The sequence below is a fragment of the Trifolium pratense genome, linkage group LG4, assembly GCF_020283565.1.
Source record: "Trifolium pratense cultivar HEN17-A07 linkage group LG4, ARS_RC_1.1, whole genome shotgun sequence".
In the NCBI taxonomy this organism is placed as follows: Eukaryota; Viridiplantae; Streptophyta; class Magnoliopsida; order Fabales; family Fabaceae; genus Trifolium; species Trifolium pratense.
Window position 1 is genome coordinate 182,016 of NC_060062.1, and position 14,055 is coordinate 196,070.

Here is a 14,055-nt window from a genome sequence, read left to right on the forward strand (position 1 = left end):
GTAATCCACCTTGGGGATGATCATTTGTATAATTTAAGTTGCATTACATCACCTATCAATACTCTCACATGCATATTCCTGTAATTGTATAAGATGATAGTACTTGAAATAAGCTTCAACAATTAATAATGGGGGAGGGGGTGTTGATAATACTAATTTACAATGAAATGAAATAAAGTTATGATTAGAGATGAAAGAGGGAAGTGCTATTATAGGGGATATAAGATAAGATAACCTTTCAATGATAAAACTGAAATTTCTTCTATATTGTATGCAGCTGGAGATCCTCAAGTAGATATTCGTTCTAGCACTTCTACCATCTTTGCTTTGTATTTTGTGTTTATTGCATGTTTTGATCACAAATAGAAGTTTTACTTTCTCACTTGATGCCAGAACTGACCCTCGAACCAGATTAAACCGATGGTGAAAGCCAACAAAAGTCAAATACGAAATAATTTTTTATAAGAGAAATATATGATGAGAGGATGGTGTCCCAATTCAAGATAGAAAAGACCTTAGTTTCAATGAGCACTTACGAACATATTTACTTCTCTTCAAAATACTAAAGGAGAGGAAGAGTGTTTCCAGATCTGTTGCCGATGAGAAAGAGGCATATGAGTATATTGTTAACTATATAGGAAAAAGTTTTAGTTGGATTAAAAAGTTTTAGTTGGATTAAAAAGTTTTAGTTGGATTGATAAGACATTTTGTGAGAAATTGAACTTGTTGTTGGTCTTGTCTTCATGAATTGGGTTCAAAATATGTAGCAAAGTAATTTGATTTTTCCTATAAGTGTTTGGTCTTGTCGTCTTAATTTCCATAAGTAAACTGATAACGGGCTACTTGTGTCCCACTTGGGAAAATACAATGTTTTCAATGTCTTTTTAATCACTTTAAGTTATCTAACGCGGGTAACGGATACGGGTATGAGGATTTAGGTACCTATAGGGTATGAACACGGGGAGGTTGTTTTATTCTACTTCGGTTGAAATGGTTCTTGTTGATACTAAGGTTTGTTTCATTTGGTTTTAGATTTATTTTGATGTTTTGCTTTTTATTTGGAATTGGATTTGTTATTTTGAGTTTGTTTTTGTGTTTTGTGGATTTGTTTAGTAAGTGTTTTATCCTTGTTAATCTTTGAAGATTTGGCTTTGGATTTTACTGTGATTGTGTAGATAGTTCGCGCGGTAGGAGGTTGTAGTGTATTTTTCATGTAGCTTGGGTAGTCTTTTTGAAGGTTGTAGATGGTGATTAGCACCCTTTTCCCCCCAAAATAGGGGTTTTTCGCGGTTTTCAGGCGAGAAATCGCTGTTTTCACCAACTGACGGTTGGGTTTTGGCTTAGAACAGTGTCGAGCATCACATGCGTTTCGCGCTCGGTTATTTTATGAACTTAGCGCCCGGAGAGATTATTTTATCCCTTTCAGTTTTCACGTAGTCTTTTGTTGAGATCCTCGCCCTTTCACTTGATTTGGCGGTGGAAGGGTGGATTTGAATGTCGAATTCATTTTTCCTTCCTCTGCTTTTTCAGGTTTTCTTTTAGATGGCTGAGGGATCTCAAAGTCAATTCGCGTTTATAGATCAACAGTCGTCCTCATTAATTCGTATCCGAGCCGACCTCTCATGGGTGGCGGATGAACCTCGAGAGACGGAGTCGGTTTATCAGAATTGCGAGAAGTATCCAATTCTCAATCACACTCTCATAGGGTCACACCCCTTCACCAAGATTAATCATTGTTCCTTAATTCTTCTCTCCATTCCATTGAGGGTGCACCCAATGTATAATGTAGCATTAACATAACAATCCTCCAAAATTGAGACCACTAAGAGACCACACTAATCCACATAAGTTGATTAGCTGATGAAGATTTGAGATCTTAAAATGTATTATTTTAAAAGAGTAAAGTTTGAATTCTCTCATTGAGATTTCACATGTTATGTTAGTTAATACAGAGTAAAATTCTAACTTTAAATAGGTTTCCATTAAATGAACGATGTAATTTATTTCTCTTAATTTAGTTAATTGTTGGACTATATATATACCAAGTCTAAAAAGAAAGACCACGCTCTCAAAGTGAAGTCAACTGTACTACTCTATACCCAAACTAAGAAAATGAATTGAGTGCAGTCGATTATGATAAGTCAATGCATCAAAGTCATATGATTAAAATTAGACCGCTCAAATTTATTTTTTTTTGACTAAAAGTAAATATTCATTCATTCAAATTGAAACATACATAGATCATTACAAATTTGATCGTTAAAAACTGAAAAAGGTGAATCTACAGCAGCACCTAGGTTAATAGCAGACAACGGCATCATGAAAGTGCCTAAAAATATGACAAAATAAATGTAACTGAAATCTTCATATTCTCGGATCTGCAACGTAGATGTCCAAGTCTTCATCAGATCTGTAATGAGTTGAGGAGGATATGTCAATTTAAATCAACGAAACATGGTACCAAAACGAAAAACCAACAAACGCCGCACAAAACGACGATAAACCCAACGCCGCACAAGATGACTACAAACACAACGCTGCACAAGACGACCACAAACAGAAAATCACGAAAAAAATTAAATAGATGTGAAAATCACTTATTTGAATAACAAAGAAAGGAAAAAACAATTTGAAGGGATGATTTTGGATAAAAAATTAACCCTAAAACCACCCCTCTTTTGGTGGATGAAGAAGAAGAGAAACTAGGGTTTTTTGAGAAATGGGGCGGCTACACTTTTGTATTGTTTTATGAAGCTGTTTTTGTGTAGACCGCTCAAATTTAAATTCAAGAATGTATCTATATGCCTATATCTATTCCATTACATGAACTAATATACTAAGTGCAATCTTTGTTAAAACAAAATTGCATGTCTATTGTGTAGTGGGGATTTAAAGAACAATCATGCTTCATGAGACACCATTATATGATCATCATTCGGCTGACATGTGGGTAGGTTTCATCTCTCTCACGAATTCTTTGTTCTACATTATCGACTAATTTTCGAGATTCTACAATACTTAAATTTTTGGATTCTCTTACATTTTCTCATTTCAAAACTTGTTTTGCAGAGTTTTTGTTCAGTTCTGGTGTAGCTATATGACAGTGCCCCTTAATGTGATAGTTTCACAGGTTAGCTTAAACTTTCTAAGAAATCCTTACTCTCATATTTTGTAACATTGTTCCAACAACAATGTGACCTAAGTAAATTTATTTGATTATCATATTCATCATTGTTTACTGCAGATGGGATCGCGATGTAAGAAGGCTCTAGTGACAGAGAGTGTTAGAGATTCCTTACACAGTTGGTGTAAGAGAGTAAAACAGAAATCTAAGCATGATCATTCTCTGCATTCACATACCGCTAGATCAATATGTTCCCTGGGATCAACAATCGATGAGAGGGATGAGATAACAGTGGTATCTGGCACTCTAACTCGAACAACTTCCTTAGACTTAGAGTCTTTGAATCAGATGACAGTAACTTCAGTAGACCAGCTGAATTTTCTGACTTCAAACAACCTCGATGATTCAACCGATTTGTCAGAATCCGTACATATTAATTCACATTACAATAATGTTGACAACGGAGAGGAAGCTAAAGTTGAGACTCTTCTTGATTTGTTTCACAAAACATGATCAATATTTTGTTTTATATAAGTCCTACTGCATAACAAGTTGAAATTCTAAAGTATAGTATAGATGTGCAAATCATTCTTAATCGCTATGAAGTATAGATGTACATTATATATATATATATATATATCACTATTAGAAGTAATAAATTTAGCACCAAAATTTGGAATATTTCTCTGTATTTTTCTCGTTGTTTTCTTCCCTCTTTTTTTTTTTTATCTTTAACCCTCTTGTTCTTAGGGGAAAGGGACTCTAATGCTCCGAGCTCAGCCGGAAAATAAGTAATGTTGACCAGCGATTTCTCTAGATGAAATTCAAACGCGATTTCTTCCAAACCGTTGGTAATTAAGTAAAACTCGTTAACCACTTGACGATAGACAATTAGATAGTACATGTCTCAATTTTAAATGATATATTGAATTATTAAAGCCATAGAAAATTGATCCCCCAACATTTTGGAAATCAAATCCTACACATAAACATCATCAAATTCAAAAAGTAAATTATCAGTTTATCCACTCACATACACAATCGGCTGTCACCGGAAGGAAGAGACTCGTCGCTGCCACAACCGTTCATCGGAGGCAAAAGCACAACTCGATCGTCACTGGAAAAAATAAAAAAAGAAACACAAACCAACCAACACAAAATAGAAAGGCTACAGAAAGAACAAATTTGAATCAACTGCACAAACAAGTCATGCAAAAGATGTATGAAAGTAAATAAATATTCCACAAATATGAATACTATGAACAAAATGAAAACATACTGTTAGTTACATTCTATGATTAGGATTTCCTTTTAATCAGAATGAGTCAATAATCAATCTTAATATTAAAGTTAATAAATTGATTTTTTATTTATTTATTTAACTTTGTACTAGGATACAATTCTTAAACTTTTTGAAACCCAAAAAATATTCAGCTTTTATTTTTTAATAGACTGATTAATATTTGTTTATATTTAAACCATTGTATTTGTTGATATTTAAACCATCATATTTTAAGAGACCGATTAGGTTTATGTTGTGATTACAAAAGGGAAAACATATAAAATTCAAATAACAAATATATTTGCAACGAAAATTTTACTTCTCAGATCAACTTCTTGAAAAAAAAAAAGAAATTATAGGGAAAAAAGATATAAGATAATGCATTATCTTATATTCAAAAACTTAAATATTTTTTTTTTTGTTTTATACGAATAACGGGCTACATGTGTCCCATATGGGCTAGCCCGTATTTTAAACTGAATATTATGATCGGGCTAAAAGCCATAAAGAAGAATCGGGCTAATATTTTAAGGTTCAAACTCTATATATATTCGGGTTTGGCAAGACAACCAAACAAGTTAGTCTATTTTAACAGCTCTACATTAAAAAACAAAAATTGTGTATTTTTTTAATAAGAAATTGTGTATTTTCTTTATTATAGTTGCAAAACAAATTATAGTCAATAATTATTAAAAAATATTGTGTATTTTCTTTACTACGTGTCTCTTAAATATGATTAGTCAATAAGGATGAAAATTTGACCCATCCACAGTGGGCACCCGGAAAAAATACCCGCAACGGGTAGAGTAAAACCCACATTTGGATACAGGCATTGGTATGAGTAATTACCCATAAAAATGAGCAGGTATGAGTGCGAGTATGTATATCAATTTATTTTATATCCCACCACATACCCACGTACCCACATAATATATATCTATTTATTTTATTTATATTATTATATAATAATATATGTATATCAATTTTAAAAAATAAAACTCTATTAAACCTTATACTTTTTTAATAAAAATGTTTATTTATAAGATAATGCAAACTCAATGTGAATATATCAACAAATATATGAATTTTAGCATGAGGTTGGTAATGATTTTGTTTATAATTTTCATTAGTCGACATTAAAATCTCTTAATTTTTTTTAATTCTCTTAAAATTATGTGATATTTTATAATTGATCGATAAGTTTTTCGTAAAAATGCGGGTAACGGGTATGATATGGATACTTAGGTACCATATGGTATGGGCACGGGCAGGGACGGATCCATAAATCTATAAAACGGGAGGCCGGAATAACTAAATAATAAATATTAAGTAAATAAAAATTATAATAATATTTAAATATACTCAATAAAAAATACATCACATTGTTTATCTAAATTGTACACGACATTGCTCTATATCATAAAATTCATCTACAACCGAATTTGTATTAAATTTTTTAGCAATTCTTCTCTCGGTGTAAGTAATCACATAATTAGTTTGAAATTCATTTTCTATCTTGTTTCTCAACCTATTTTTCACAATCTTCATAGCAGAAAATAATCTCTCACTTGTAGCAAATAATCAGAACTAACTTAATTAAATTTGGACTTTAGTAATGTATAATATATATTATCAAAATATTTTAAAGTAAATTGTTACAATTACTATGTTGTGGGTACATGTTTTGCACCAAAAGGTAGTTACTAATCTTTAAACACATCTCTCAAATATCAATTTATGTGTATATATGTATCTAGAACAAGTGTATCAAAAAAAAAATACGACAAGAGGGGGAGTCTCAGCCCCTACTTGCCCCCCCTTATGTCCGTCCCTGGACACGGGTACAAAGATTGTTACCCAAACGGGTATGAGAATGGAGACATGTATTTTTTCAACGTGCGGGTATGAGAATATGTATCATAGTACTCTTACCATACCTTACCCATTGTCATCTCTAATAGTCAAAATATTTATCATAAAATAATTATACAAAAATATTTTCAATGATACATCATAATTTTAGTCTAATTTTTAATCTCCCAAAATTCTTATCATTGATATTATAAAAATCTAATTTTAAATTTAATCCACCCGTGCGAAGCACGGGTAAAACCCTAGTTAATAAAACAAGTCAAATGGTCCGATGACTCTCCTATTTTTTGTTTACCTAATGGAGATTAAAAGAATCTAACACTAAATTTTTAGGGATTTTTAAAAATAAATGGAAAATCAAAAAAATTTGGAATATCAAAATTTTCTTTAGGACAAAACTTACATGCATTTCCATACATGCATTTCTTACTTTTTCACTCACAAAGAGGTGGTTATTTGTGTTTTTTCATTTTGAAAAAATAAAAGAAAATTATTTTTTAATAAAAAAAACTACCTCTTTGTGAGAGGAAAAGTAAGAAATGCATGTATGGAAATGCATGTAAGTTTTGTCCTTTTCTTTATTTGTTTTTTTGTAGCGTTATTGAGTCAAGAAAATAAAGATAAAAATTGAATTTCAAAGAAACCCTAAATTGATTTCCAATACCGTTTGAGAACACGACCCATGTCGTCGTCGTCGTCTTCTTCGTGAGAGACTGTTCTGTATTTCTCTCCTCCGACTTCCGCTCACTCTATTTCTTTCTCTCCTCTTCCGCTCACTCACTCTATTTCTATAACATAACAATGTCTGATTCCGATTCTTCCAACTCTTCCAACGGTGACCCAGAATGGTCCGACAATGATGACTTCAGGTTGGTAGTCTCAATCACCATGCATTTACACTTGAATGACAACGAAAGGTTGGCTGCCGTACTGCACGATCTAAGGGACAGAAGCTCGCCGATAGTTAGGCCACAATATACGAGACTGGTTCGGTTACTACTGGCACTCTACGCCGACGAACAACCGCCACCGGTAATTCCTGCAATTCACCCCTTTCAACATATGCAACGTGTTCATGTAATAGTCTTTGATAACAATGCTGGTCGGCAGTTTCATTTTGATGCCTTTCCTTTTAATAACATTGCTGAAGGGAATCTTGAAAATTTTCAACCCTTGCCTCCTGCTTTAGTCGTTGATAATGTTGATCAAGGAATTGGTGCTGATAACATTGGTCATGAGGGATTTGGTGTGGAAGTTGAAGTTGATAATGTTGATCAAGGAATTGGTGCTGATAACATTGGTCATGAGGGATTTGGTGTGGAAGTTGAAGTTGATAATGTTGCTCAAGGAATTGGTGCTGATAACATTGGTCATGAGGGATTTGGTGTGGAAGTTGAAGTTGATAATGTTGCTCAAGGAATTGGTGCTGATAACATTGGTCATGAGGGATCTGGTGTGGAAGTTGAAGTTGATAATGTTGCTCAAGGAATTGGTGCTGATAACATTGGTCATGAGGGACATGGTGTGGAAGTTGAAGTTGATAATGTTGCTCAAGGAATTGGTGCTGATAACATTGCTCAGGGACATGGTGTGGAAGTTGAAGTTGATAATGTTGCTCAAGGAATTGGTGCTGATAACATTGCTCAGGGACATGGTGTGGAAGTTGAAGTTGATAATGTTGCTCAAGGAATTGGTGCTGATAACATTGCTCAGGGATCTGGTGTTGAAGTTGAATTAATGGAGCACCCATCATCTTTTGCAGCCCAAATTGATTCCTTTGCTTCTCCATCACCATAAGGTAAGAGCATTTTCGGAAACTGAAGAACTGCATCCCTATCCATTTTTTACCGAAATCCAATGATGAAATACCCTATTCTGGGAGGGATACAAAATTCCACATATTAATCATGAATTTGTTGACAGCATTCATGGACAGGTCTTCCCCCCTATAGCATACATTTATAAGAACATTTTCCCAAAATTTCTTTTCAGACTTAATTTCTCCATTAACAATAGTTGGTGCTGTATATTCAATTTCAATACCATTATAAGGTAAGCGATTACCTCTGATAATGTCCACCTATGGTCTTGGTTGGTTGTGTTTGTGCAGCATCTGTGCTTGTTTCCTTCCTCTTAGCTATCTTAAATAATCGGTTTCAGTATCTTCTGAGGTTGCACAGGGGGTGGGTTTTGGAGTTGTAACCTGTAACCCATTTTCCATTTGCTTCGTGTCGTTGTATACTAGGTCTTTCTGTGCGAATACTAGATCCCTCCATTCTAATGCTAACAGCCTCCAATCGAGCATTAGACGGTCGAGAAAGCACTCGTACCATCGCCTAAATGAAATCGATAATTACTTGAATCTATTTTAACTAGGGAATTGATTGCAATATGACATATTTGGCTTGAGAATTTCTGTTCTTATATCATGCATTCTTCCTAAAGGTTTTGTATGCAATGTTTGTTTCTGATAGATTCTTCTTTGCACAATATTTTAGAGGATTCATAAATAGATACAAAATGCTATAATCATAATTTTAGAGGTAACAACTAGTGCACAATATTTTAGCGTCCTTGAGAATGAGTTCAGAGGCAGTAGAGTCAATTTTGAACACTTGCTATCTTTTTTCCAATTACCAACAAGTATTGGAATCCAACCACTATATATCCCGTGTATGTCTTTAATTGTTGTGCTGCACACTCTCCAAGTCCCTTTTTTGTTCTGTTTTTGAGTTGATATAAGTTCAATTTAAGAATTACGTTTCAGACATTATTGGAGGTTTTTTATGTCTTTTTAAATCTTTGGTTGAGTTTTCATTCATTGTTATTGATTAGAATTGTACAAAGGGTAATAAAAATTTCAAGAAGTCTGATTGAAATTGAAAAATGGAATTGATACTGAAAAAAGAATGAAAACAGTAATTACTTGAATCTATTTTGACTAGGGAATTGATTGCAATATGACATATTGGCTTGTGAATTTCTGTTCTTATATCATGCATTCTTATGAAAGAAACTTGAATAAGAGAGAAAAGGTTGATTTCATTATTCAATTTGGTACTGAACGTTTCCACACACAGTGACTATATATACAAGTTACAATATGTGTAGGACAGGTGTTAACTAATCCTACCATGTTCTAACTGCATAACAGAAAGCATTTGGCTTGTAAGCTTAGTAATACAAATTAATCACAACATTTTGTCAAAAAAAAAATACAAATTAGTCACAACATAAAGCTAAATCTATCTAAGTCTTCAATAGTCTCCCTCAAGCTAAGGCTTATAGTCTTTACTCAGAGGACTTTATGTGCTGCTTTGTTGTGAGAAGCAGTTGGACAATCCAAAAATTGACTTAACTGTTGCACTGGGTGAGCTATGTCAGGTCTAGTAGTGGTCAGGTACAGCAATTTTCCCACTAATGTTCTATACTCAGATATGTCTGTATTAGGTGCAGTGTCATCGTGATGCATTTTAGTGTTTGGATCCATAGGAATAGTAGATGGCTTGCATCCTAAGTCACCTGCCTCAGAGAGAAGGTCAAAACAGTATTTTCTCTGATTTAGTGCAATTCTTTTTTTTGAATGTGCAACTTCAATAACTAAGAAATATTTAAGAACTCCCAAGTTCTTAATTCCAAAGGTTTCATGATGTTTGCTTTTGACAGTTTCAATTGCTTCTAAATGGTCCCCTACTAATACTATGCCATCCACATATACTAGTAATGCAGTGAAGGATCCTTTAGTCCCTTTAGTAAACAATGTAGGGTCAGCTGGAGCTTGTGCAAAACCAATACTGACAAGAAATTGTGTGAGTCTTTCATACCATTTTCTGCTGGCCTGTTTTAATCCATACAAAGGTTTGACCAATTTACATACTTTAGTATCTGGTACCCCCTCTAACCCTTGTGGGATTTGCATGTAGACATCTTCACAAAGATTACCATGCAAGAAAACCAGTTGTTAATGGAGGCTATAGAAAGGATAGTTCTGATGGAGGTCACTTTGGCAACTGGGGAAAAAGTTTCAAAAAAATCAATGCCCTCTCTTTGGTTGTATCCCTTGGCAGCCAAACGTGCCTTGTATCTCTCTATAGTCCCATCAGAGCGTCTTTTTGATTTTGTAGACCCATTTGCTGCCAATGTGCTTCACACCAGAAGGTAAATCAACAATAATCCATTTTTGACTGAGAGCATGAAGCTCAGTCTACATGGCTTTAATCTAATGTTCACTCTTACAAGCTTCATTGTAAGAGGAAGGTTAAGAATCATTGAGGAGGGAAAGAGTGTAGGTAAGCTGGTGTGAGGACAAGTTGGAATGGCTAGTGTAATTAGATATAGGATTAGGTGTTTTAGAAGTAACATTGTTACAATGATAGTCTAAAAGGTGAATAGGACGAGTTTTGGGTCTAGTGGATTGTCTTTTTGGAGGTGAAAGGTAGTATTAGAGACAGAAGAGGGATGAGAGACAAGGGAAGGTTGTGGAGTAGGAAGAGGTAAAATAGGGTCGAGAGGGGGAGGTGAAACAGCGGTAGGTTGCTGAGAGTGAGGTTCAGCAGAAGCAATATATTCCAATGACTGAATAAGGGGTTTACTTGTGCTGTAAGGAAACACAGTTTCTTCAAATAATACATTTCTAGAAACAGATATCCGACAGTTATGGAGATTTAACACAACATAGCCCTTTATACCTGAATGTAATGTTTGTTTCTGATAGATTCTTCATTGCACATGAGTTTTCATTCTTTGTGGCATGTAGAAATATAACATTTTTGACATATATATCTGACTCTTGTGTTAATTTGCAGTTTTTGATGCAGTTTTATCTTTTATATATATTTTTTAGGATTAGTTTGATGTAGTATATAATATTTATGCTCTTCTGTTTATTTTGCAGATTAGGTGCACAAATTGGGTAGAAAGACTTCAAATTCCGCCAAGAAAATTGAAATTCACGAAATGATAATGAGAATGTGACAAGGTTTTGATTTTAATTTTGTTTAGCTTATGTATATGGTATAGTATATAGTTTAGTGTGGAAAGACTTCAAATTCCGCCATGAAAATTGAAATTCACGAAATGATAATGAGAATGTGACAAGGTTGATTTTAATTTTGTTTAGGTTATGTATATGGTATAGTATATAGTTTAGTGTCGAAAGACTTCCAATTCCGCCATGAAAATTGAAATTCACGAAATGATAATGAGAATGTGACAAGGTTGATTTTAATTTTGTTTAGGTTATTTATATGGTATAGTATATAGTTTAGTGTGGATTTTTAAATTGAACTAGCCGCCGCAGGTTTTATGGAACACCGTATATATTTAAATACAAAAATTAAAAGTTATAGATGTAAACCAAAAAGAATAATCCAAGTGCTTCATTTATCCACTAAGCGCCCTAATCATAATCAGGTGCCCCAGGCATAATCCATCATTGCAAAAAGAGGAGAAATCCTAAAGTGAACCATGGCTCAGTCACATCGAATTTTATAGGGGAGTCATCAAAGACCCGTGATATGTATAAAATTTAATTTTTAGTTGGTGAGTGTGTAGTTGATGATAAACTTTGAAATTTATAGTTCATAATTATCTACATCCATACCTATATTGCATAGGCTTTGTGCTGCATGTGTTTAGATCATATTGCCATATGCAGAATCGGGGCCTAATTAAGTAATCTTGAGATGAACATGAAGAGGACATCCAGTCCAATTCATAAAGATATCTTAGCTTATTGTCCACCATATAGTTAAAATATGTTCAAAAAAATATTTTAGAATATTCAATCATAACTTGGTTGGCTTTAGCTTTCTCATCCATTTTATCCATAAGATTAAGTAATAATTATTTTCTTTAATAACTATCTAATAATTACTTATAAATAAAGTAATGTCTAGCTGCTATGGATTTGCTATACTATCATTGCTTGACTTGTGCTTAGCAATGATAGCCAAATTTTTCGGACAAAGGAGCTTTATATAGCCAAATTTTTATACCAGATTTATGTACTATGTACTTATGCAGGAATGTTGTTATACCAGATTTTTATCTAACTAATATTCAATGATAGGGACAAAAAAGAAATAAGGAATATGACACTCAATGGTGGACAACGAGAGGACAAACGTGTTTGGAAATTCAACAACAAAGGGTCCTATACGGTGAAGTTGGCTTACCGCTATGCAATGGAAACTTTAATTAGATTAATAATGAAGAGTATAGAGTTCCCAGTAATTGGATGTTAATTTGGAATTTAAGGATCCCGCAGAGAGTAAAAAATTTCTTATGGAGAGTGGTTAGAGGGTGTCTCCCTACAAGAGATAGACTTCAAAGAAAAGGTGTTCAATGTACGGATTTATGTCCTCATTGCGAGACAACATTTGAGAATGAATGGCACCTCTTCATTGGTTGTGACAGTGCAAAGAAAGTGTGGATGGAGGATGGACTATGGGATATGATTCAAACACATGCTGAAAATGCCACAAGTTTTGAAGAGCTTTGTATCTCGCTACTTGCAGCAGCTCAAGAGCATTGTCGGAGATATTGTGATGATATTTTGGTGTATATGGAAGAGGAGAAATGAGAAAGTATGGGAAGAAGTTGCAAAGCCTGCAAGTGTATCGATCCAAAGTGCAAGAGAGTTGTTATTTCAATGGCGTGAAGCAAGAAAGAAGGACAATGCAGCTCGGCCAGCTGATGCAACAACATTAAGTCAGTGGCAGCCGCCGGAAGAAGGGAGTGTAAAGTGTAATGTCGATGCAGCTTTGTTCATTGATCATCAACAATTTGGAATTGGCATTTGCATAAGAGGAGAACAGGGAATTTTCATTAAAGCCAAGACCATGCGCATCTTGAAGGATATCCTCCTCCAATGGAAGCGGAAGCACATGCACTAAAAGCGGCCATTCTTTGGCTTGGAGAGCTTGATATATCAAAAGTGGACATAGAACTAGATTGTTTGCTAGTGGTTCAAGCCATAAACGATAGATCAAGTGACCAAACCGAATTTGGTATTATTATTGATGAATGTAAGTTGTTATTAGCAAACTATCCAAACTTTAAGATAAGTTTTATTAGGAGGCGAGCCAATTTTGTCGCTCATACTTTAGCTAGGGCGTCAAGATTTTATGCTAGTCACCACACATTTAATTTGATTTCATCTTGTATTATTACTATGTTGATGAATGAAAGAATATAATTTTGTGTTTGTAAAAAAAAAAATTGGTTAAATAAAGACTTTTATCTAAGATTATAAGACTTTTTTGTTTTTTTCCATAAAAAAACATCTTTTTTTCCGAGTGCTATATATATTATAAAATAAAATAGCACCCGCCTCTTAAGTCTCAACTTCCTCTCACGATTTCGTCATCTCTTTCAAAATTGCATTAAACTCTTATTACATTTCATGTCTTCTGTTTGTTTCAGCACCAATTTCTTCTTAGTTTATTAATTTAACATCGATTTGTGGCTTCTTTTTTTTGGATACATGGCTTTTTTTTTTTGACAAATGGATACATGGCTAATGTTTTTCAATGATCATGTTTATTCAAATTTTCTAAATTTTGGATAGGGACAAAATTACTAGAAAGATGGTAAATTCTAATATGGACCACTTGATCACTTCATCAAGTGGTCCATGGTGGACCAGTTATGAATAACATTATAACGAATACAAATTTTACAAAATCCACCGTTGGATTGAAAGTTTAGATCATATAGATCATCCATAGAAAAATTTAGAAAAATTGAAAATCATTTGATACGTTATTGAGACACA

At 33.8% G+C, this 14,055-nt stretch overlaps 1 protein-coding gene across 1 annotated transcript; it reads left to right on the forward strand.

Moving 5' to 3' along the window:
* Window positions 1-2,815: 2,815 nt before the first annotated feature.
* Window positions 2,816-3,675, forward strand: LOC123920539 (MLO-like protein 4). The gene is made up of 3 exons (XM_045972820.1): window positions 2,816-2,950; window positions 3,070-3,130; window positions 3,245-3,675. Exons 1-3 carry the CDS (start codon window positions 2,910-2,912, stop codon window positions 3,635-3,637), a joined length of 495 nt encoding a protein of 164 aa, XP_045828776.1. The 5' UTR covers window positions 2,816-2,909; the 3' UTR covers window positions 3,638-3,675.
* Window positions 3,676-14,055: the final 10,380 nt, after the last annotated feature.

Bases quoted from the DNA above. Each gene is read 5' to 3' on its own strand.
- LOC123920539 (XM_045972820.1), top strand. From the start codon at position 2,910: ATGAGACACCATTATATGATCATCATTCGGCTGACATGTGG. The intron at 2,951-3,069 runs GTAGGTTTCATC...CTTGTTTTGCAG, and splicing joins ATCATTCGGCTGACATGTGG to AGTTTTTGTTCAGTTCTGGT. The intron at 3,131-3,244 runs GTTAGCTTAAAC...TGTTTACTGCAG, and splicing joins TTAATGTGATAGTTTCACAG to ATGGGATCGCGATGTAAGAA.